The sequence below is a fragment of the Nerophis ophidion genome, linkage group LG03 (assembly GCF_033978795.1).
Source record: "Nerophis ophidion isolate RoL-2023_Sa linkage group LG03, RoL_Noph_v1.0, whole genome shotgun sequence".
Classification (NCBI taxonomy): Eukaryota; Metazoa; Chordata; class Actinopteri; order Syngnathiformes; family Syngnathidae; genus Nerophis; species Nerophis ophidion.
In genome coordinates, this window is record NC_084613.1 from 61,126,783 (window position 1) to 61,151,282 (window position 24,500).

General features: G+C 38.0%; 1 protein-coding gene across 7 annotated transcripts in view; it reads left to right on the forward strand.

Annotated features, from left to right (window-relative positions):
• The window catches only part of si:ch211-266o15.1 (zinc finger MYM-type protein 4), a 67,233-nt gene that overhangs the window by 41,256 nt on the left and 1,477 nt on the right, over positions 1-24,500 (forward strand). For all 7 annotated transcript variants that reach the window (XM_061895764.1, XM_061895762.1, XM_061895761.1 and 4 more), the window contains 12 exons: positions 741-797; positions 4,095-4,237; positions 4,344-4,866; positions 6,454-6,684; positions 9,573-9,649; positions 11,624-11,750; positions 11,849-12,000; positions 12,094-12,208; positions 15,693-15,950; positions 19,054-19,165; positions 19,433-19,501; positions 23,834-24,500. The exon at positions 23,834-24,500 is cut by the window's right edge and continues 1,477 nt beyond it. In XM_061895764.1, the coding sequence (XP_061751748.1) occupies positions 741-797; positions 4,095-4,237; positions 4,344-4,866; positions 6,454-6,684; positions 9,573-9,649; positions 11,624-11,750; positions 11,849-12,000; positions 12,094-12,208; positions 15,693-15,950; positions 19,054-19,165; positions 19,433-19,501; positions 23,834-23,924 (1,955 nt within the window). In that variant the 3' untranslated portion in view covers positions 23,925-24,500. The remainder of the gene's footprint in view (positions 1-740; positions 798-4,094; positions 4,238-4,343; positions 4,867-6,453; positions 6,685-9,572; positions 9,650-11,623; positions 11,751-11,848; positions 12,001-12,093; positions 12,209-15,692; positions 15,951-19,053; positions 19,166-19,432; positions 19,502-23,833) is intronic.

A 24,500-nucleotide genomic window follows, 5' to 3' on the forward strand; every position in this document is an offset into this window, starting at 1 on the left:
TCAGTTGAAAAAAATGCAAGTATATTAAGTTGATTCAAGCCATTCTGTCAGTATTGTCTGTGGGATACTGCGTTAAAATGAGTACGTTTTCTAACACACTGAAGTATTTGTTATTATTTATGGAGTTGAACTGTTACAGCCATTTTAACGTAAGACAGGGGTGTTCAAAGTGCAGCCAGTGGGCCATCTGTAGACCACAACAATAAACAAAACCGCAACAATAGAAGCACAAGATACAAAGTAATCGGTGAAGTGTCAATATTAATAAATAAACAATGATGTGTCTTTTAGTATGTTTATTTTTCATCTTTGCAAAATTTAAGAATATCGAAATACCAAAGTGAATCCTTAGAATTTTCCGATTGCTGCCCTTAATGGAATATACAGTATGTGGACACCCCTGACTAAGGATGAAACTTTCATACTCTATTAATACTATTTTCACATGTTATGTCATCAGTATTTCCTATTCTTTTATTGTCTACAATATTAAAGTCAGAAGTTTGACTGTGCTGCACCTCACAGACATGTAAACCAAAAGTGACTTACTTGTTTTTGTGAAATAGAAAAAGTTAATAAATGCAAGTTTGAAATAATTCCTTGAAGTCATGTGTTTCTTAAACTTCTCACTGTCCACAATGTTGAAATTGTACAAACGCATGACATTGTTAAAAAAAAAAAAATGTTTGGAGGGAGTGAGTTTAGTGCCAAGCTAATCACAGCTCCCTCTCTCCAAGCAGATGATGCCCACGATACAGAAAAAGCTGTTAAAAAGATGAAGACAGACCAAGAAACAGGTCAGTGGTTTACATTCAAATTACTCATTTGCAACTACAACAAACCCTCATTTATCACTGTTAAATGGTTTGGGCCTGACCGGGGTACATTTTTTTTCAAGAAGTAAGAATTTGTATTATTATTAATAAATCAAATATTTTCATAGCTAGAGCAAAACATAAGAACTATTGACATGGAATTACACCCACATATTCACTTCACACTTGTGAATGTGGCCTAAGGCTAAGCCAATCAGTGGCCACGATACTGAACAGAGCTTTTTGATTGGTTTGGTTTCATCTAGTGGCCATTACTATCCATCCATCCATTTTCTACCGCTTATCCCCCTCGAGGCGCGTGGAAGCTGACGCCTGTCCAAGCTGCTGTATTGATATTTTCAAGGAGCTTAACAAAATTTAATACCTGATGTCCTAGATTTAGTCCAATGAGTATCACAAGAACGATAATATGTACATAAATAGTGTAGGGCAGTGGTTATCAACCTTTTTTCAGTGATGTACCCCCTGTGAACATTTTTTTAATTCAAGTACCCCCGAAGCATTTTTGTTTGGAAAAAGAGATAAAGAAGTAAAATACAGTACTATGTCATCAGTTTCTGATTTATTAAAATGTATAACAGTGCAAAATACTGCTCATTTGTAGTGGTCTTTCTTGAACTATTTGGAAAAAAAATATATATAAATAACTAAAAAACTTGTTGAAAAATAAACAAGTGATTCAATTCTAAATAAAGATTTCTACACATAGAAGTAATCATCAACTGAAAGTGCCCTCTTTGGGGATTGTAATAGAGATCTATCTGGATTCATGAACTTAATTCTAAACATTTCTTCACAAAAAAATAAATCTTTAACATCAATATATATGGAACATGTCCACAAAACCTCTAGCTGTCAACACTAAATATTGCATTGATGCATTTCTTGTCACAGTTTATGAACTTAAATTCATATTTTGTTGAAGTTTTATTCAATAAATACATTTCTAAAAGATTTTTGAATTGTTGCTATTTTCAGAATATTTAAAAAAAATCTCACGTACCCCTTGGCATAGCTTCAAGTACCCACAGGGGCACGCATACCCCCATTTGAGAACCACTGGTGTAGGGTATAAATAGCATAGGTTATAGGAACAGATATAAATAGAATTGAATCAATTGTAATTATGTAGTGCAAAAAAAATGTAAAAACAATGACAGCACACCAAACCAATTTTTGTTCCTTTAGCTGTTTTTTTTTTTACCTGCAAATGCTTAATTTAGGTCCAAAATTCATAGAATATGCTTTTAAAAAAAGTATATAACAAAGCCGCAAACTTTGAAGCGTAATGAGGAGAGGGACAACTTTATATGTATAAGATCTAATTAAATTAAACATTTTTGAAAAAACAAAAATATAGAACAACTAATTGTTAAAACAACCACAAGTCAAACCCATTTTTGTAAAACCAAAATATGAAGTTGATTGCTCAGTCAAGGGAATAGCCAATGAAATAAGACCTGACTTCTACCTCATGACTTCTACCTGGTGCTTCACGGTGGATGAGGGGTTAGTGTGTCTGCCTCACAATACGAAGGTCCTGCAGTCTTGGGTTCAATCCCAGGCTCGGGATGTTTCTGTGTGGAGTTTGCACGTTCTCCCCGTGAATGCGTGGGTTCCCTCCGGGTACTCCGGCTTCCTCCCACTTCCAAAGACCTGCACCTGGGGATAGGTTGATTGTCAACACTAAATTGGCCCTAGTGTGTGAATGTGAGTGTGAATGTTGTCTGTCTATCTGTGTTGGCCCTGCGATGAGGATGCGACGTGTCCAGGGTCTACCCCGCCTTCCGCCCGATTGTAGCTGAGATAGGCGCCAGCGCCCCCCGTGTCCCTAAAAGGAAATAAGCGGTAGAAAATGGATGGATGGATGGACTTCTACCTAGTGATGGGTAACGATGCCTCAGTGTGTATGGTACACATTTATTGACACTGCACTTTTACTGTTAGTGTTTCATTTTGGTCATCCGCCATCTGTTGGATTAAAAACGTCATTACATTTGGCCTACAGATTAAAAAAAAATAATAGCAAATATAATTGCTTCCCTTTGTGCAACATTCATCGAAGAGCCAAATAGTAAACATCAAAAGAACATTTAACTTGATGTGTTAGAAATTGTCCCACACTTTAGTATTTTATTTCATTTAAAAAAATTTTTGCACTTTGATCAATAATTATTACAAAAACCGAGCTGCCAACTGTGAGCCTTAAATTGGCTTCCTGGTACTTGACAGGCAAATGACATACCAGCTGTATCGCCTGTCATCGTACAGCCAAACATTACGCCTAACAAAATATTCCTTATTTCCACGTATCCAAACAAAAAATTGGATGGTGACTCAGTCTTGTTGTGTATAAATGATATGCTGCGTGACTTGTCTTTATTACAAAAAGTGTGTTAGCCTGCTCTCAGTTTTTTCACCCGGAAGTTATTCTCAGCTTCATTGTCCCTCTACTATGTCATCACTGTTTCATGGCTGTAGTTCTTTGCTAACGATAGTTATCAAATGGCTGCAAAATAACGCATCATTGGGTTTAACATAGTTACAAGGGACAGCACTTTGATAAGAATGGTGAGGAAATTAAATTTAAGAATTAACCCATAGCAAAGTATGAAGGTGGTGTCCGCGTGGCTCTCCTCTCACCTTATCTTTCTCTGCTCATTGCCATCTTCGCCAACAAGAGTCTTAAGTAAAGGTAAAATGTTAACTTATCCATTTAATTCGCCAATAATGCATTGTTAGTTAGTCATGGTATGTCATTTTATGACATTGGTCAAAAAAGTTATGTATTGTTCATACTGATATCAACACTGCTCATTGTCTTGTGGTTAGAGTGCCCGCCCTGAGACTGGAAGGTCGTGACTTCAAACCCCAGCCGAGTCGTACCAAAGACTATAAAAATAGGACCCATTGCCTCCCTGCTTGGCACTCAGCATCAAGGGTTGGAATTGGGGGTTAAATCACTAAAATGAATCGCAAGTGCGGCTGCTGCTCACTGCTACCCTCACCTCTGAGGGAGTGAACATGGGGATTGGTCAAATGCAGAGGATAATTTCACCACACCTAGTGTGTGACTATTGTTGGGACTTTAACTTTAACATGATATCAATATCATTATCGACCAATACTTAAGGCTGCAATAGCGGTATTGTATCAGAAGGGAAATAAATGTATCGTGACACTGTTACTTTTCATGTTAGGACCATTATTCATTTATATCTATCGTAATAATGTCATTTTGCACCCATGTGCCATCAGCTCCATCACCGCCCTCAGCAAGCCCCTCCACAGAGGAAAAAGTGAAGGTCTTAATGGTGCCAGTTCCTGTGCCGGTTTTCATCCCAGTACCTCTGAACATGTATTCCCAGCACACACCTGTTCCAATGGCTATGCCTATAACTGTATGTTCCATCATGTTTTATGGTATCTTATATAACATATGATTTGATTTGTTTGATTACAAAGGTTTTTAAATCTCAGTAGCAATCAAAATCTTCTTGATTTCAGGTTCCAGTGCCCATTGTCATACCACCACAGCACAAGGATATGACCGATGCAACCACCCAATCAGATCCTTTGGCTGAGGCAACTGAAAAACAGAATCATTCTGAGGTCTCAATGGAACAGGAGGATTCAATGTCGCAGAGTAAAGACGAGACCGATGTAGCGGTCCTGTCAGATCCTTTGGAAGACGACCCGGTTTGTGTTGCGACCTCGTTACGGGTAAAAGATGTAAACAAAGCTGGTGTCCAATCAGATCCTTTGGATGACAATAGAAAAAAGCTGAATGATTTAGAAGCTTCCAGAGAACAAGAAGTGCTATCACAGATTAAAGATGAAGAAGATGCAGCTGTTCAATCAGATTCCATGCACATGCTGATGGAAAAGCGCAAGGATTTAGACGACTCCAGAAAACATAAAGACACATCCCAGGTTCCCGTACCCATTTTTGTATCGCCACCACAAAAATACGTGAGAGATGCTTTGGATACTCATGAAAAGCAGAAAGAGTTGGATGAAGCCAGGGAAGGTAATGACTTCATTCTTACAGTGCATTGTGAGTAAGGATGGAAATTATAAACTGGTTCTTGTTGAGAACATTCTCCCAGGGTTTCAATCTTTGGGAATCATTTGACAGTTTTGTTCACGATTCCCTTACCGATGCCTTCTCATTGCTGAGCACAAACGTTAGAATTATTGACAACTTATATATACTTGCAAAGTAAATATTGTATCAAATTGAGAAAAATCTAGGAGAAAAATTAGCAGATGCAGATGTGATAACGTTGAATCAAAGATCCGCTTCAACCTCTCCGAGATGGAAATGAATCTCCAGCAGCAGCTGTGGCAAACTCAACATGTCGTCTGCTGTTAATACTGCAGGTAACTAACGTTGCATAGAATGTAAAAACATGCTATTATTAACTGTAGAAGTGAAATTAATGTTTATCATCTGTTAAATGACAAGATGGCATCGACCGGCAGTCTGCACACATTCTTCCTGTCTAAGAGGCAGAGCTGGAGACACTGTGATTACCAGCCTGAAATATTGCGTATACTGCCTAAATAAGAAGATGTGCTTAATTTTCTGCAAAATAATGCTTAAATTTTCCAGTTCGACTTGACTTGCTTATATTTGTCTTTGGCTGATGTAGAATTAGCATTTATACCATATATACACTTTTTATAAAAGAATACTTAAATGGGTTATACTTGTATAGCGCTTTTCTACCTTCAAGGTACTCAAAGCGCTTTGACACTACTTCCACATTTACCCATTTTCACACACTGATGGCGGGAGCTGCAATGCAAGGCCCTAACCACGACCCATCAGGAGCAAGGATGAATCAAACCAGGAACCCTCAGGTTGCTGGCACGGCCACCCTCCCAACTGCGCCATGCCATCCCCTTCTCATTTCTATGTTGAACATGTTACTGAACATTTTTGTGGAATTATCATTTGTCACAAAATCATTTATTTATGTTGTATTTTATTAGTACAGAAGAATATTTGTCTATTTGCCCATTCCATCTGCACTTGGACGGAAGGCAGAGTACACCCTGAACAAATGGTCTCATCATCACAGGATTAACACAGATAGACAGACAAGCAGTAACACTCACATTCACATTAGTTATTTGTCACAATTAAAATATTTTTTTCTGGCACTGCATCAAGGCTGTGGGTCTTCTAACTCCCCTTTTGTGTTTTGTTTTGGTTTTTTTAAACAAAGTTTATGCTAATCAACTTGCTTACTATCCTTTAATCCAAATTAGAATCGATAAATAACCCTTTAGCGGAATCGACAGTAGAATTGGAATCGTAAAAAGCATATCAATTCTTATCCCTAATTATAAAGTGTAAATGTGTCTTATTTTAGAAATGTTTTGTTTTGTTTTAGATTAGTTTGTCAGGCCAGGGTATTGGTATTTACTTTAATCCCTTATGGTTTGGGCAAAATATATTTAACCTAAGAATATTTTTTAGTATTTAGGTTTAATTTAGTAACATTGTGACACATAGAAGATACAGTTCATGTCAATACACTTCCATCCGACAAGCGGCAGGATAATGCTAAAGAATGATTGAACATTTTTTCCCAATGGTATTTTACAGACCAGTGTGAAAGTATATCAGAGATGATTTCTCCTACAATCAACCAAGATGAGCAGCGTCCAAACACAACACAAGCCCAACTTTCATCTTCAACAAAGGACGCAGAGGCAAGTAGTTCCCCTCCTAAAAGCAGATCAAAGGCTAAGCCGACAAGAAGTGCTGCAGACACCGTCCCTGCTGAACAGCCTCCTCCCTCTCCACTGGCGGATTTGGAGTATGACTTTCCAATGGGTGAGATTTTTAAAAGTTGCTGTTTCTCACTGTTCTGCTAAAATGTGATGGTATTTATGTGTTTGACAATGCAAAAAAATACAGGGGTGCCTCTCAAGCCATGAGGGCAATATTGGGAATTTTGGTGTCAATAAAAGGCTAGTATCGCCAATACTAATACTGATACTTTAACATGGAATGTCATAATCATTTAAACATTTTGTCAATTTACGTCTCGTCAGGGCCGGCTTAGCCCGCCATGCCCCTTATAGTTAGAACATGCGCTGTACGCAGGGCCCTGCAATCCTTTAATATGAATTTTAACCGAAAATGTACTCAGAGCTGTTTCACGCTCGTCTCTAACCCGAATACAATTTCCAGACACATTCTCACTAACTCCAGCGACACACTGCATTAGTCATTGTTTTATAACGCAGTGATACAGAGTTTGAATCGTTCGTTTTTTCTTGCCCTAATGTGGGATCTGAGCCAAGGATGTCGTTGTGGCTTGTGCAGCCCTTTGAGACACTTGTGATTTAGGGCTATATAAATAAACTTTAATTGATTGATTGAATGATTGAATCCTAATCTGAGTTTATTTAAGAAGGTTTTTACATTTAGTTTTATATATGTTAGTTATTTAGCACAAAAAAAAATGACTGAAGAATGTATTTCCATTAACTTGTGTTAATACAAAACATGGGAATTCAAGTTTGATTAAATTTAAAAAATTGTTTCATGTTAAAAAAATTGTGAAAGCATTTTGTAATGGGAAGAAGGAAGGCCTCCAAATAGATGTCCACTTTGGGCCGCAATTTATCTCCAGATAGTAAATTATGACTATGACAACACCGTAAAATTATTTGTTTCAAACAAGAATGATTTCATAACTAAATGCAACTATACATAGCAATGTATTAGTATAAAATTTATTTTTTTAAATACCTTACTACATACAAGTAAACACAGAATTATTCAAGAAAAAGTTATTTGTGCAAAACAACAAAAATATAAATATAAAATTGTCAAAAACACACTTCATTAACTGCTATTGAAGGCAACTTAAAAATAAATAAATAAATAAATAAAGTCACTGGAGCAGTGAGTGGGAGGGGAAAAGTGTGATTGAGTGAGCAGTAGAGAGACAGAGATACTAACACTGACACACTAGACCAGGGGTAGGGAACCTATGGCTCTAGTGCCAGATGTGGCTCTTTTGATGACTGCATCTGGCTCTCAGATAAATCCGAGCTGACACTGCTTAACACGCTAAGTAATGAATAATTCCGCTTGTAATCACAGTGTTAAAAATAACGTTCAGAATATAAAACATTCTCGTGCATTTTAATCCATCCATCCGTTTTCTAGCGCACCTGTTAAAGAAGTTGCGTTAATGGTAAAAATCTATTTATCTATTATTGATTAGTGTGGGGCTTGCCCTCCTGAGGGGTTCTTCAGACCACCTAGCACCGACATGAGAGCCTGTTTCAGGGTTACAATATTGTTTTATTTTTCAATAAGTTTCTCAGTTGCTTTCCAGCAATTGTCTTTTTCTCTTTCGTTCTCGATCGCACTCTGGCTCCAAGCCCCAACTCCGTCTCTCCTCCTGGCTGCTGCTTATAACATAGCGACAGGTGATTAGATAATGAGGCCCAGGTGGGCCATCTACGCACCTGTCGCTGATTTCAAGACCGGTCCTGGCACACCCCACTTCGCTGCAGGCCCCGCAGGCCACACCCCCTCCACAGTTAGCTTCAGTATAACAATGTTATTACAGAGAATAACAGACTTATTATACTCTACAAATGTTGGTTTTACTTAAAAATGCATGTGATTAGTTGTGTTCAGTGTAAAAAAAAAATTATATGGCTCTTATGGAAATACATTTTAAAATATTTGGCTTCTTGGCTCTCTCAGCCAAAAAGGTTCCCGACCCCTGCACTAGACAATACATTGCACTCGCATAAACTAAGGAAAAGCTAGTAATTTACTGGATGGACGTACAGACTAGAAACGGCAACAAAATTATCGATCCCATCATTCTAGTATGGATCCGATACAAATACCAACCTTGGTATTGATACCATTGATTTCTAGAGCAATACGCTCATCTGTAACCTGGGATCCAATATTATATAATATACAGTAGACATATTATACAATATGTCATTAAATTAACGTCAAATTATCACAAAATAGCACATAGACAATGATGAAACAGAAAAATCTTTCTTTGTACCAAAGTTCCACTAACAGTAATTGAAAAACCTGAACTACAAAGAAATGCATACTGAAATACTAGATGCACAAAATTGAAGAACAACATTTTTTAAAATGTGAGTTGAGAATACCAACATTTTGTTAATGTTCTTGTAAAACAAGCACATTCACTTTGTTTGGTTTAAAATAAAATATACAAATAAATGTTATCAGAAATGAGTAGCTGTCTGCGATTTTCCTTTTTTTATAAGTAGCTGTAAGAAGAAAAAATGTTAGAGACCCCTGGTTTAGCCAGTGTCCAGGCTTTAATACCATAGAAAATCTGTAAAGGTAGCTGAAACTGAATTGCCAAGCAACAGTCTCAAAATTGTTGTCATGTTTTAATGTATATTTAGGATAAAGACAGTTTGACAATGGAACAGATTATCTGTAATAATAAAAATTTCGTAACAGAAAAACTTACAGGAAGTCACCCTAGATATATCACTGTGTTGTCACTCAGGAAAGGTTTCAACCATGTCATCTTCATGGCTAAAATTTATCCCCAACATGTTTTTTTCACTGGTCAAATGGTGGACAATTTATAATACAGTCACCATATTATGAATGTGTTATTACGTTTAAAAAAACGCTTGTGGCCGAGTAATACAGTATGATTAGTGTCTTCCTCTTATGTTTTCTTTTTTCAGAATTGTTTGATCCAATACCCACAACTCCACAGAGGGGTGTGAAAAGAGCCAGAGAAGGTTCCACAGGTCGAAAGCGGGTAAGGTGGCAACAATGATAGTGTAGTCTTCTTTTTTTTCAGGTGACCTAGATGTCCTCAATTTAGCGGAAATCCGCTATTCTTCTAGACCAGTGATTTTTCAAACTGTAGCAGACGCGGGTTTTATCTAGTGGTACGCCAAAGAATCAATTAAATATAGGAATGTTGCGATGCCAATACCGCACCTTTTGATTTATAGGTATCTGAGAATACTTGGAACTAAATCCCCGATACCGTAAAGCAGTTGTCCCCAACCTTTCTGTATCCGTGGACCGGTCAACGCTTAATAATTTGTCCCGCTGGGAGGGTGAGGATGTCCTTTTTTCTTTTTTTTTTTTCTTTGTCATGAAAAAGGGACCTTTTTGTCATGAAAAAGGGAGGTTTTTGTCGTTGGTGCACTAATTGTAAGTGTATATTGTGTTTTTTATGTTGATTTAATTAAAAAAAAATAAAAAAATTGTTTTTTGTTTTTTTTTTAAATAAAAAATCATTAAAAATTCTTCTGCGGCCCGGTACCAATCGGGCCACGGCCCGGTAGTTGGGGACCACTGCCGTAAAGCACCAGTGCAGGACTGTGCTAGGCCTGGGCCGATATTCGATAAGTCAATTAACTGACAATAAATGGAGAAAAAAAAAGTTGGTACGTTTTTCCATCTTCGCCATGTGCATGCTTCGAGAGCATTCATGCTTTTCATCGGTTTCATCAGCTGCGCACGTTTGTGCCAAAGTGGAATCAAAAGAAAGAGGTGAATTCTCTTGTCCTTCATTAAGTGTGTTTGACTCTTTGTGCGGGGCCGCTGGCCCGCTATCTTCACACAGGGCAACAAGTTAGCCACTGAACTAGTGTGGGAATATTTCAATTCAAACCTTTAGAACAAGATGCAACTTTCAACTCCGAGGAATTATTTTGCTGAATGTGCGCAAATAAAACAAGCCTGCACGCTCACTTGAAACACAACTACCCGACAGTTCACACTCACTTTGCGTTTAGTGTACATGGTGAGTGCAAACAAAGCACTGCAAAATAAAAGGGGTACACGATTAATCAAAATCTAATAGACATCAAGGTTTTAATAAGAGCGGTAAATAACCGCAAGAGGGTGAGGTTGTTTTTTTGTTTTTTTTCATCCTCCGTCACAGTCGTTTTAGTGATAGCCATGTTTGTCAATCAGATTTGAGCCACGCGTTTGTTCGTCTCTCGCTTCAAACAGGAACGAAGATGTCTTACTTTGTGCATTTATTTAACAGTGGAATTAACTGAACAGATTGACCCCCCTTTTCTGTCATTAAAAATCTGTGTCTGGCAAGGCACGGCTCCCAACACACACAAAGTACAGAGAGCCTCACAGCAATTAGGAAAAACATAAGATTACAAATATAAAAATCGCAATCGCAATTTTGAAGACAAAAATCGCAATCGCAATTTTGAAGAAAAAAATCGCAATTAGGTTTTTTCTCAAAATTGTGCAGCCCTATAAAATAATGTATTCACAAAGTGTGATGAAATACATCGCCAAAGACATGCTGCCTTTTAATACAGTTAAAAAACTAGCATTTCTAAAAGTGCTGCAAACGATGGACAGACATTTGTCATGTTGTCATGTCGGTGTTCTTCACTCGAAATCTAATAAATTGAAACCATTGGCAATGCCCCTTGAACCCTCAAAAGGGCCCCCTTGACACAGATTTGATATTTTTCAATTCCTCAATTTTGTTTTTAGCTTGCTGGGATCCCTGCTTTTCATCATGTTCTCCTTCTGACTTTAATATATTTTTGCTGCTTACTGCTTTTGTAACTTGGTTTTCGGATTGCTTTTTTCCTTAACTTTGAATTACATTCAGCTGAAAAAAGTGTCTGTGAATGTATTGAAAGTCATTTGTAAATATGCAACTGTATGTCTTGTATTTTCGCAACACAATTGACATCAATTGTCTACTAAACTAAACAACCTCACTCTTTTTGCGTTAATGTAGGGACGAAGGCGACCTATCTCGTTAGACCCCAGTGCATTGGTGACTGCAGCCAGCTTTAAATTGAACCACATGTACGGCGTCAAAGCCTGGAGAAATTGGGTTCAGAATCACAAGCAATCTAAAAAATGTAAGTTGAAATTCTTAACTGCTTTTGTAGACTAGACATTTTTTTTTGTTTTAGATCTTATCAGTGTATTTCATTTTTATTGTTGCTTCCTTTTCTAGCCAGTCCAGTGGTTGTTAAAGAGGAGATTCTTCATTGTGATTCTGCTGAGCTTAGCTATGCTCTGTCTCGTTTTATTAAAGAAGTGCGTAGGCCAAACAGAGAGGCCTATAGCCCAGACAGCATTTTCTACCTTTGCTTGGGGATACAGCAGGTACTTGCATTCACTAGGATTCACTTTGTTAAGTGTGGTTGTCACTTTATTCTGGTGTGTCACTTTTGCTTCCTTCTCACACTTTTTGGACAGTATCTGTTCATTAAGGGCCGCATCGAGAACATCTTCACCGACGAGCTGTACACTCAGTTTGCCACTGAAATCTCTGGAATGCTGCGACTCTGGAAGCCGAAACCACTGCCCAACGGTATGCCCGCCAATATTTAAAAGGGAACTGCACTTTTTTGGGAATTTTGCCTATTGTTTGCAATCCTAAGGAAAGACAAGAAGAAAAAAGTTTTTTTTTCTATTCTATTCTAATTTTAAAAATATGTATCGTTCTTGGTGGCTGGCAATACAGATAATGGTAGCAATCCAGTCTACCTCTAAATCACTCTAAAATGCATTCAAAAAATGTCGCCCATACTTAATTTACGTTCTGTAACCTGTATAATAACCAAGCTTTTGCGACATTGTTATTGGAATAGCGAACACTGAGGAACTCTTTTTTTTTTTTTTTCTAGCTTAGTAAGACATCGTCCTGGGACGGCATGCTAGGTCATTAGCCATAAATAGATACGGCAAGAGATAATCTAGCTTTTGTGTCAGCAGCTGAATGGCTTTTAAATTTGTAATGCACAACTCAATGCGATAGGACACCAATCTGTACTGACTGAAAAACATGAGCAATCATATTATAATATTTGTAAATCATTAGCCCACATGTCCTGTTTTGTTGTTACACAGCTAGCTCGACAGTGTATGTAGTTGTAATAACAGACGTGGTGTGCTGTGTGTATCATGATCATTACTAAAGGGACTTATCCGATGGACAAGTCTGGGAAAGTTTTTTTTTTTTCTTACTTTTGATGAGCGCGCCATAAATGTTTGCATAGCTTGGCTCCAAGTTCCACATTTATACCCACAAGTCACACCGACCTCACTCGCTCGAGCTCCGTCTGCTCCAACACTTCACCCTCTGTTTGTTTTGGTTTTTATAAGCAGCAGTTCATCCTCCGTATATTCAAGTTTAAAAAGATAAGGTTGTGAATCCTTATTTGTCCAAAAATAGTCTTTGTTGTCTGTTACCAAGTCTGTCATAATTGCAACACACTCGCGTTTGTTTCCAAAAGTAGGAACCCACAGTTGTTGCCAGAAGTCGGATGTGCGCTGCTATGGAAACGTAAATAAATGCGCTGAGGAAAGAAGTTCAGGTATTGCTTAAAATGACCAAAATACGGTAAATATTGAACATAATTCATATAGTTATTATATATATATATATATATATATATATATATATATATATATATATATATATATATATATATATATATATATATACTTGCAGCGTGTATATAAAACGTTGATAGACGGTTTGAAGGCTACAACAGTGATTCTCATTAGCTGCATTTTGCAAAGCAATTTTTATCATCTTTGGGATCTTTTTTTAAAAAAAGGTGTGTTTCTGTCCCTCATAATGATTGTGAACGACGAAAATTCCACAAAAAGTTCAGTTACCCTTTAAATACGCATTTGTTGGATGGAGCTGTAAAAGAGTCGTTCATTTGATTGAATGACAGCGCTATGTGCTTCAGAATTTCGAACGCACATTTTTGATGGTGTCTGTTTTAGTGTTGTCATGGTATCATAATTTCTGTAGTCGATACCTATGTTTTTCCACGTTTCTTGATACTTAATCCATACCACAATAAAAAACGAACCCCTTGTACTTTTAAATTCACTACTTAATTGAGAACTGTTCAAGCTTTCAAGTATTTAAGGTTACTGTGCTTTAACATTTTTTTGTTCCGAATTCAAATTTAAATATATGCTGCCAAGAGGTAACTGTACATTCAAATGAAAATGGTGGTAGAGTGACATCATCATGTAGTTTATAAAGAAATAGGCTAATTAAAAAAGCGAAAACATATTTAAAGATCTATCTTTGTGTTTTTATTTTTTTATTAGTGCCGACATTTCAGCCTTTTTTGTTTACGCTTTACCTTTTTGCTCTATATCTTTTAATTTTTGCTATTTTGATTTGTTAATTTTTATTTCTCCATCGTGCTAGGAGAGTTGTGTTCAGCAAATGGCCCCCAAGCCACACTTTGCCTTCCTGGTGAAAAGAATAAACCAGTGGTGGTCAAAGTGTTGCCAAACAACAAAAGAGTGTCCCTGAACAGTGTTTTCTTAGCACTAATAGAAGTGATCCAAGGAGGTTATCTGCACGATGTGTTAATTATGTTAGGACTCGGAGTGAGGAGAGGACCCAGATGCAGAGAGGGAGTTAAAAAAATAAAGCTTTTATTTCGAAATAACTTTTTGCCTCCAGAGCAAAAAGAATTTCGCAAGAATAATCACAAAAACGCGGAAAATAATTCCGAGAACACAAGTAAATCAAAATCACTCCAAAAAATAAAGAGGAATACTAATCTAAGAAAAACAAACAAAAATAAAATAAATATATAAATTGATCAAAAGCGCTCCAACAGGAGGAAAACATATAAACAATCTATATACATACACTAAATAGGAACAAACAAAAATCACTCAATCAATGAGGCAAATATCACGAAATTTGAAAAATCAAAACTCACCAATTAGGTAGACGAAGGAAAACAAAGGGCGCTCGAAGGAAGAAAAAGTAAACTCAAAATTACAGCAAAAATACTGCTTGATCCAAAAGGGAGAACCAAGGAAAAAGGGCAAGACAAAGAGGTATTCATGGACATGGACAAAGACGCTAGAAAGGCACATAAGACGAGACGATCTGGCACAGGACAAGAGGAGGCGTGAGCTTAAATAGGATATGGGCATGATGGGAAACAGGTGGAAACAATCAGGGATGACGTCAGACTGGTGACTCAAGAGGAAGGGCCCGTGATCTGAAACAAGAGGGTAGCGTTTCAAAATAAAACACATAAATCACAAGACAGAAAAACCAAGACAAGACTTACCTCACCGCGGTGTGACAAATTAGCACTCCTTGGGTTTGTGGTGGCGTATCTCTCCACTTGCCCGCGTGGTGAAAACTTTTGGGACCGCTTGTATTTGATTACCCAATAAGTGCATTGCGCAAAATACACCTATCTGTCACTTTTAATTCCCATACTCGCTAAACATACAGTAGCAACAACGTTGCTTAAGTGCATCTCAGATTATTCTCTGCCATTAAAGACAGTATGAGATGTGTTGTGAAGCAGATTTATGCCGCAATTACAGTTGTGCACACTGCCACAGTTCAATTATAATATGTTTATGAGAAAGTGCGACCCTGAAGCACCATATCAGACTTTGTTACAGTTTTCCACAAATAAGTAAGTACAGAGTATGGGAAAAAGTTGCTAATTTTAAAGACAGCAGGGGTTTTTTTTCTTTAGCGCTGATTTTGAGAATTGACGCATCCCGCCGATGGAACAGTGTTGTACAATGTCCAGTACTAATGGTACTGAAAAAAACAGGTATCAATGTATTTTTTTGCATGTTGGTATTGATGTATCAATTCTTTAGACAACCCTAGTCTGTTTCAAGAACTCAAAAGAACCCGCTTCACTTTTTATGAATGTGAATAATAGCGAGAGTAAAACCCCTGATGGGTCTCTGTGGTCATTCAGCAAATATGGTTTTAGATAAGACATCGTTGAAATTGAATGAGGAATGAAATGTTCCCTTAAATGTTCTCCTTCTAGGTGGCCATGTGTCGTCTCGTGTTCAAGAGTCCTTCCTGTGGGAGTGTAAGCAATTGGGCGCCTACTCCCCCATTGTGTTGCTAAACACACTGCTCTTCTTCTACACAAAGAACTTCCACTTCACCACATTGGCGCAGCACCAAAACCTCTCCTTTGCCAACTTCAGTTTGTACACAAAACCCTGCAGTCGAGCCGGCAAAGTCATCTACCTCAAATACCAACGAAGCTCTGCTGCTTCTTCTAGCCGTGGAGAAACAGGTGGGTCGTGCTTCTTTTCTCAGTGGTTTATGTTTATCTTTGCCAAACTGTCCCAAAAAAGTTTCATAAAATAGTACGGGTTTCAGAAGAATGTTTAATGACAGAGTCACCATTAAGGATGGTTACCGAATTCTGTATTTTTATAGGCACCAATAAATTTACTCGTAGTCTGTACTACCAGGTATCGAGTCATGTAAAATCAAGTGGTACCATATGTGTATACCTTGGTTGCTCGTGACGCCACATTCGATCGCAGACTGGTCACAAGCTCAAACACTTCAAACACTTGGTGGGCAAACAAGCACTCAAGCAGGACTCAGAGTGAACTCAGCCAAACTACACCTAGGTAATGTTGCAATTTTCAAAGCAATTATGGCTCATAGGAAATGCCCGAAGGTACAGTAATGCTCCCCTTTTCCAAAAAGCGCTAGTTCTACGCTAATTTACGTTGGCTTTGCTGTATACATGCTACTAATTAGCAATATCGATTTTACATGGCAAATTCAACACCTCCAAATTTGTTAATAAAGACTACAACTAAGATGCACGTCACAATCAAAACATTTCTGTGTAACAAGTACAATACTTTTTAGGGCTCAACAAAAGTAGGTTGATTGGCAACTTTAAAATTGGCCCTAGTGTGTGAGTGTGAATGCTTGTATGTCGATCTGTGTTGGCGCTGCGATAAGGTGGCGACTTGACAAGGGTGTATCCTGCCTTCTACCTGAGTGTAGCTGGTATAGACTTCAGACCCCCCGTGACCCTGAAAGGGACAAGTGGTAGAACTAGACTGGAACGTTCAGCTTAATGGCAATGACTCCTTCTTGGTTATGACAACACATAATAGTCTATACACTACTGCCATCTACGTACGTCAACGTATGTACGTCCAACCGGTAGGAGGCCACAGGGAAGACCCAGGACACGTTGGGAAGACTATGTCTCCCGGCTGGCCTGGGAACGCCTCGGGATCCCCCGAGAAGAGCTGGACAAAGTGGCTGGGGAGAGGAAAGTCTGGGCTTCCATGCTTAGGCTCCTGCCCCCACGACCCGACCTCGGATAAGCGGAAGAAGATGGATGGATGGAAGGACTACTGCCATCTAATGTGTTGGAATTGCAACATATTTCTAATTCTAGTATATAATACTTGAAAATGAGACTCAGAAATATGATTTGAAAACAAGATATAACATTTGGACAGCACAGTTATCATAATTAACTCTTGATTTTCTTATAAATACATAGTATCTGCGGGGTCTTACAAAGTCTTAAAAAGTCTTAAGTCCACCAATTTGAATTTAAGGCCTTAAAATGTCAAAAATTATCCTGAAATCTCATAAAAGGTCTTCAATGCGATTTTGAAATGTCTTAAAACTCTGTTACTTTTATTTCAAACATGCAAAACAAAATGTTTGAGTATGCTATAACTTGAATACAAAATGGAATTAAAATAAACTCCCTCTGCTGCCCGGTCCGAATTTATCGATCACCACCAGCTCGTGTGCTGTGTACCCGCAGCGGCGTGTTGTCACAGTGTAGCATTGCAACAAAGACAACTTAGCAAAAGCCCACAGCAAAGCCAAATTACTTGTATTAGATGGGTAAGTGCAAGTTTTAACGATTTGTGACTCCAGAACGATCAATGTAATGCATGTTTGAAGCCGATTGAGATACAAGGAAAAATGTGTTTAGGACCCAGATGTGGAGCCATGAAGGAGGGAAGCATCTGTAAACATTGTGGTGAAACTGAATGTAATGATAATGTAAAAGTCCAAAATCCGGGAAAGGTCTGTGTCAAAAGATGCTGAAACGCAACGAACACTTGCACAACTATACAAGGATCAACTTATGAAGCACCTGAAAATCGGTATCGTTAAGTACTGGTATCACTTTCCAGGTACCGAGAATTGGCATTTGGCATTTTGTTTATACAAATTTCAAACAATCAATTGACAATACAGTGTTAACTTAAGTATTACTAAAAGTGATTAACTAATTGGTTTGATATCGATGTAAACACCTTTTTTTTTTTGCATTTCGAGGGCACCTAAATGTTAAGTGGAGGTGAATAAACACAACGTTTATTCTCGTTCACAACTTTTAATCAACTTCTGCACAGAGGAAAAACGGGAAACACTCAATACCCACTTCCCGCCCACAAACACTGCGCCTGCAATAACCCAGTAAATGGAGAAACATATGAACACTAAACACCGAACCGCCGCGGCACCCGTGCAAAACAACTAGGGCAGTCTTGGGCTCGCTTCCGTTCGGTCGGCTGGGGTCGAGCGAGGCGGTACAGCCGCACCAGACCGTCTCACGGGTGCCTTTGCTGCAATAGAGGCCGACTTTCAGGCTCGGAGGGACCCACATACCCAGAAAAGTGTCAATGGGGGTGTAGGGAAGTTTCCTTTGTCTTCTATTGAGATCATGGAGCAGTGGCTGCAATATCTTCCTCAAAGTAGAGTCTAGCGGGATGAGATTTTTTGAGTATTGCGTCACATGACGCAAAACACCCTTTAATGGAAACACCTACAAGTCGCCAATGTACTTTATCGTAATTTTAGAAATATCGCTTTTATTTTGCGAAAAACTGCAATGGAAAGCAGCGAGTGACACAGCATTTATCAGCCAAACAAAAACTGTTATGTTATACTGCATTGTATGTAACCATGGCAGCTGTTATACTTCTATTATGGCTATATATAGCACAGTATACTTAATGATTGGAAGGTGGAGACTATCCATCCATTCATCCGTCTTCTTCCGCTTATCCGAGGTCGGGTCGCGGGGGCAGCAGCCTAAACAGGGAAGCCCGACTTCTCTCCCCAGCAACTTCGTCCAGCTCCTACCGGGACTAGACAACTGTATTTTAGAAATCTAGTTATATATTGTTATATTCCTGAGTAGAATTTGACAATATTGTGGTAGTAATTATGCAATGGTATACAGGTGTAGTGCTTCATACTAGCGCTGTCTATAGGTTCACTGTATATTACTTGCATATTGCTTGCTTACCTCATTTAGCAATATAAGGAAAAATATAAGTTTGACTGAACAACTGTTATGGTCCATATGTTTTAATTTGACGGTTTTTTTGTAGAGCGACAGAAAAAAAAGCAAGAAGAGGACGATGGTACCATGGAGATGGCAGAAAATGTTACCAATCCTCTGCACTGTCCTGTCAGACTCTACGAGTTTTATCTCTCAAGATGGTATGAAACACACCAACACACATACTATTGAAATGTTATAAAATATATTAACCAGAATATACATTCTTTAAGATATTGTATCAGTGGTACAAGGTACAATATGTAGTTTAGGATATAATGCCTTTGTGTAGCGTGTGAGGACATTGTGTGTTGGTATTCCGTTTCCTGTAAAATCCCATATTATGAGTGAAATAACTAAAAGGAAACTACTGAAGATGACAGTACTTTGTCACATGCTTACCTCTTCACGCTCCTGTTCTCCACCAGCCCAGCCACAGCACAGAAGAGGAATGACATGTTTTACCTCCAACCAGAACGCAACGTCCATACACACAGGTACAAACTTGAGGTTTTCTACCATTAAATCCCCTTCATTCATGTTTTCCAAACAACGTAATCCAATGGCTGTATTTATAATACCAAATTTCCTTTTGAATGTTTTGGGTTTTGTGTTAGTCGTCAGAGATTTTATGCTGTAGTTCATATGGAAGTCACACTCGTCATCTCATACACGTTGAAAACGAATCCACAATAACTTGCAAAGAAGACCAAGCTGACTCAGCACTGTTTCAATGGCTGTATCCCGGTGTAGGTGTGTTGCTTCACCACATTAATCATAATATTCTATGGAACAAAGTATATATAGTTTGTTATTGACATAGTACATGACATTTTTTTTGTTTGCTATTTATGGCTCTATTGTCACCACCATATTTTCCCCACTAAAACAGCAATACCCTTTTACAATATTTTGGGAGGAAAAAGGCTAAAACCTATTAAATTTGTTCTATTCAATATACAGTATATATTTATATTTAAATAGTCTGCATGTCAGCTTTGTGTTTTTAATATCAATCATTGCATTACAATTGTATATTATTGTTTTTAGGGATGTCTTTAATCAACATTTTTGGTTTTGGAACCAATCCGATCCAATTTACAGTCCCAATCTGATACTTACAGACAATAGATTCTTTAACTGAAAATGTTTTATAGCACGTAATGTAACAATATTTGTATAAAGCTTGTTTTATTAAAGTTAAATTTGCCCATAAAATCAGATAAAATAAATGTGTGGTATTGAACGTTACATTAAATTTTTTATTCATATTTATTCATAAAATCAGATGAGACGATGTATGTTTGTGGTATTGAATGTTACGTTCACTTTTTTTTTAAACAAAGTGGTTACTACACAATAACTAAACAAAAGGAAAAACTACTACTGGCTGCCATTTAAATAATTTGGGTTTTGCCCTCAAAGTTTACCTGTATCCATATTTTTGCTCGCTGTGTTTGTAAACGAAAACAAAACGACCCCAAAAAATGTTTGTAATAAGAAAAAATAGAAATATTGCTCTGATCACTTCAGTATGGTTTATATACAAAACCCAAAACCAGTGAATTTGGCATGTTGTGTAATGTGTAAATAAAAACAAAATACAATTATTTCAAATCCTTTTCAACCTATATTCAATTGAATCCACTGCAAAAACAAAATACTTAATGTTCAAAATGGTAAACGTAAAGCTATTAAACAAATATTAGCTCATTTGGAATATGATGCAAATCGTCGTTGACAGAAATTTTAAAATTTCATTATTATTCTACACATTTTTGTGTAGAATACACATCCTCGGCTAAGATCCCACATCTATCATATCATATCTGCTCTATGACACCAAAAGACTTATAAAGTTTGCAAGTAAATAAATATGATCAAAATATTATCAATCCACCGGACATTCACAAGCCATTTTGAGAGCTAATGAGCTAGCCAGACACGTGATTGCGTGATGTAGAGGTATGAATCACAGATCCCTTCCCCATCAAAAAACAGCCAAATTATGCAAACTTTGTGAAAGCCAACAACGATTACTTTGGGATAAATATGATGCAAAAATTTATATTTTTGATCCTGAATATAAGGAGGATGATCTACAAGTTTTAGAAGCTTTGCTGAACAAACCCAGCTTCAGTGAAACACTAAGCATCATGTAGAAGTATTGCTCGATGCTAAACAAGAAACACAAACGACAAAGATAGATAGATAGATAGATAGATAGATAGATAGACAGACAGACAGACAGACAGACAGACAGACAGACAGACAGACAGACAGACAGACAGACAGACAGACAGACAGACAGACAGACAGACAGACAGACAGACAGACAGACAGACAGATAGATAGGTCTTTATTGTCTTCGCACAAGTACAAAGAAACTTTGTTTTCAGCACAAACCCGTTCAAGATTAGACAAAAACAAGCAGTGTACAGAGGGTTACAGAACAGGAACGCTGATGGGTCGCCACAAGGCGCCCCGTAAAAGATGGGGAAAAGTTAAAACGCTCGGGAAGGATGAGTAAAAAAAAAAAAATACAATTTAGACTGAGTTCCTAAGGGGGCCCAGTCTGGAGTGGGGAAAAAACCTCCATAGCAAAGCACATGCAGTATACATATTACAACATACATCTTCAGATATCTAGCAGCAGAGGGAAGGGAGTTCGGGCTCATGATGGTAGGCTGCAGCTCTCAGGCGCTGACCATCCATTCATCACCCCTATGGGAATTGCATCGAGGGCGTTGGGTTTGGGTGGGGGGTGTAAGTGTGGCTTATATTTTTGTGGATGTGTGTGTGTAAGCCCGTAGTGTGTCTCTGTTCTGCGGCCTTGATGTATTGTGCAGTCGCTAGTCCAAAGTCAACAACAACAGGTGTGTGTCCATGAAAGACAAGAAGGGAGTTTGTTGTGTCTTCGCTGCAGTGTCCTTCGGGAAAGTCTCGACGCCAGGGAAACAATCCAAGTTAGAATGTTTTGAATGCAGGTGAAAATAAAATGTGCTTTTTACTCTAAATTGTCTATTACTGGTCCTCAAAAACTGCGGTGTACACAGTCCTATGTAATCCACAGTTCTTCCCGCATCCTCCAATCATTTGTGGCAGCTTTGGGGTACTTTGAATACTGCCAGAAACTTCCAATTTGTCGACAAACCAGAGCAACGCTTACTCCAATCAGCAGATGTCCTGTTGTCATAATTCCGAATAGGCAGATATCTTCACGTCCTCGACAGAAAAGGGTTGCCAGGCACGCTGCACTCCTTCTTCTCCCAAGAGTCTGTCGTGTGTCCAGCATCAACCGCTTTGTCACGACAGCAGGTTCCCCCAAACCTAAGATTTTGTCAATTTCGTTGTGGCCAGTTAAATAGTTACAATGTTTAGATTTGGAGAGCAGTGCAAAAAGAGGCAACAAGAAAGTTAAGACGAGACAAAGAAGCAAGCAGGAGAGATAAGGGAGAGGAAAGGGAAGCGTCCACCCTCGATGAGTGATAGAGAGAAAGCTATCATAAAATGATAGCTCACTGTACAATGTCTGCTCTTACTTCGATGACGACTGATAGGATGTCCATATCTTCCCATTTCGATGAAGAATTAATCATGATGCACACGAAGGGTTAACTAGGAAAAGTTTCCCTGCAGACACCGTCTTCAGTTGTGTGCGTTTGTCTCTATCTCTGTGTATGAATTAAATGTCACAGATGAAAAACTTCTCGATTTCTGGCTAGCTCCTCCTAATATGCAGATGAGAGGCATGATTTATAACTTTGACGAGCCAAGAGTAGCAGCAGGGAATCGCTGCCGGCTCACAGAAGCAGCAGAGGGATTCTTAGCTGTTTGTATCATTGCGCCGCAAAATAATAGCTTGTCTGCGTTTGCGCTTATAATAACAACATTGCTAATATTTGAATCACGATATGTATAAAGAGTATTTTTGGCTGGTTTTGGATGGTCATTTAGAGGGTTTTGTAGGCGAAATAGAGAGCCCCCGTTGACTACATTGTTAGTGAATTGTTTGTTTATTTACGACTTAGAATCTAAAAAAAAAACAGATGCGTTAGGTCTTATACAGGGATTGTGAATGATAGACATCACACCTCTCTCTAATTTTTGCATATCTACAGTATGACTGATCTGATACTGTGGTCAGAGTGCAGAAATATTACTCCAGTGACGTAAATCTTCCGAAATAGCCGAAAGATATTCAGAGCGGAATATTCAAAATGGCTAACTGAATTTGTTGCATTTTGTGATGTAAACAGTGATTTTACAGACATTGTGGATTGTAAATACGATTGGATTTGGTTTAATGGATACAGTGAAACACAATTGAGCATATAAAGTCAACTTGTGTTTACACTCTACTAGTACTTTAAAAGAGAAAAAATATTTTATCGCTTTGGGTTGTGATTTTTTTTTTCCAACTGCAAAATTTTGCTGATAGAGTATATTTATTTATATTATTTGTTTGTTTCATTTAACTCGGAAATTTAACAAGAAAAACATGTTTATTGCATTTGAAAAAGTATTCTTGCATTATTGTTATGTAATATCATTACATCAGTAGTTAATTTGGTCTTAAAATATTGTTCATAATATCGTTTATCGGCAATAGCTTGTAGGTCAATATCTATGGTCCAGCAAAATAAGTTATCGGCCCATGACTCTCTGGGGGGGGGGGGTTTGCCTTCTTCAAGTGCTTTTCTAGTCTACCTCAAAAAAAGTTTTTCAAACATTCCGGTGTATTTTGTTCTACAATTGTCCATTCAATTATACATTTCTCTGATGTAATTTTTTTAACTTTCTGACTTTTTTTCTTCCCCTCCACACAGTCCCCACTGGTATACTTCTCATCCATTGCATCACACCATCCTGCAAAGCATGCTCACTCGCATCTTGGCGGTCAAAGAGGTTCAGCGGTAACAGGATCAGGACCAGGGTCCACCAATCCCAGTTTACAGCAAGATGCCTCTTTTCATAACAGGACAAATGTAGACACATTTTGGCTTGATGTGAAGAACCGCACTGTCAAAGGTAGGACACGGAGACATGTTGCCAAGAAGACAATTTATGGGAAGTCTTTGTTGACTTACCCTCTCCCACAAGCGCATCATGAGCACATCTGCTACTATTTGATATGAAAACGGACTGATCTCATATCCTGTTTCCCATCAACATCACACCAATTAGTCTCTCTCATGAAGTTTTCCATGCATCACACTGTGCTCTCCTGCTCTTGTGGTGGTCTTTGAAAACATCCGCAATATGCTTTTTTTGTAGGTTAGTTCGGTTGCTTTTGTACTTTTAAAGCTGTCACTGGAGGATGTCTCTGTTTAAAACAGATTTCAAACATATGTCACATGAACATGTAATTTAGGAACAGAGCTTTTTCATATTGTCAACAAAACTGGGTAGAAAAAAAAGTTGTTTCTGTAGTTCTTCAGCTCCTATCTTATTTATTCCTGAACAATCTTTTTTAATATGTATGTTTATAAACAA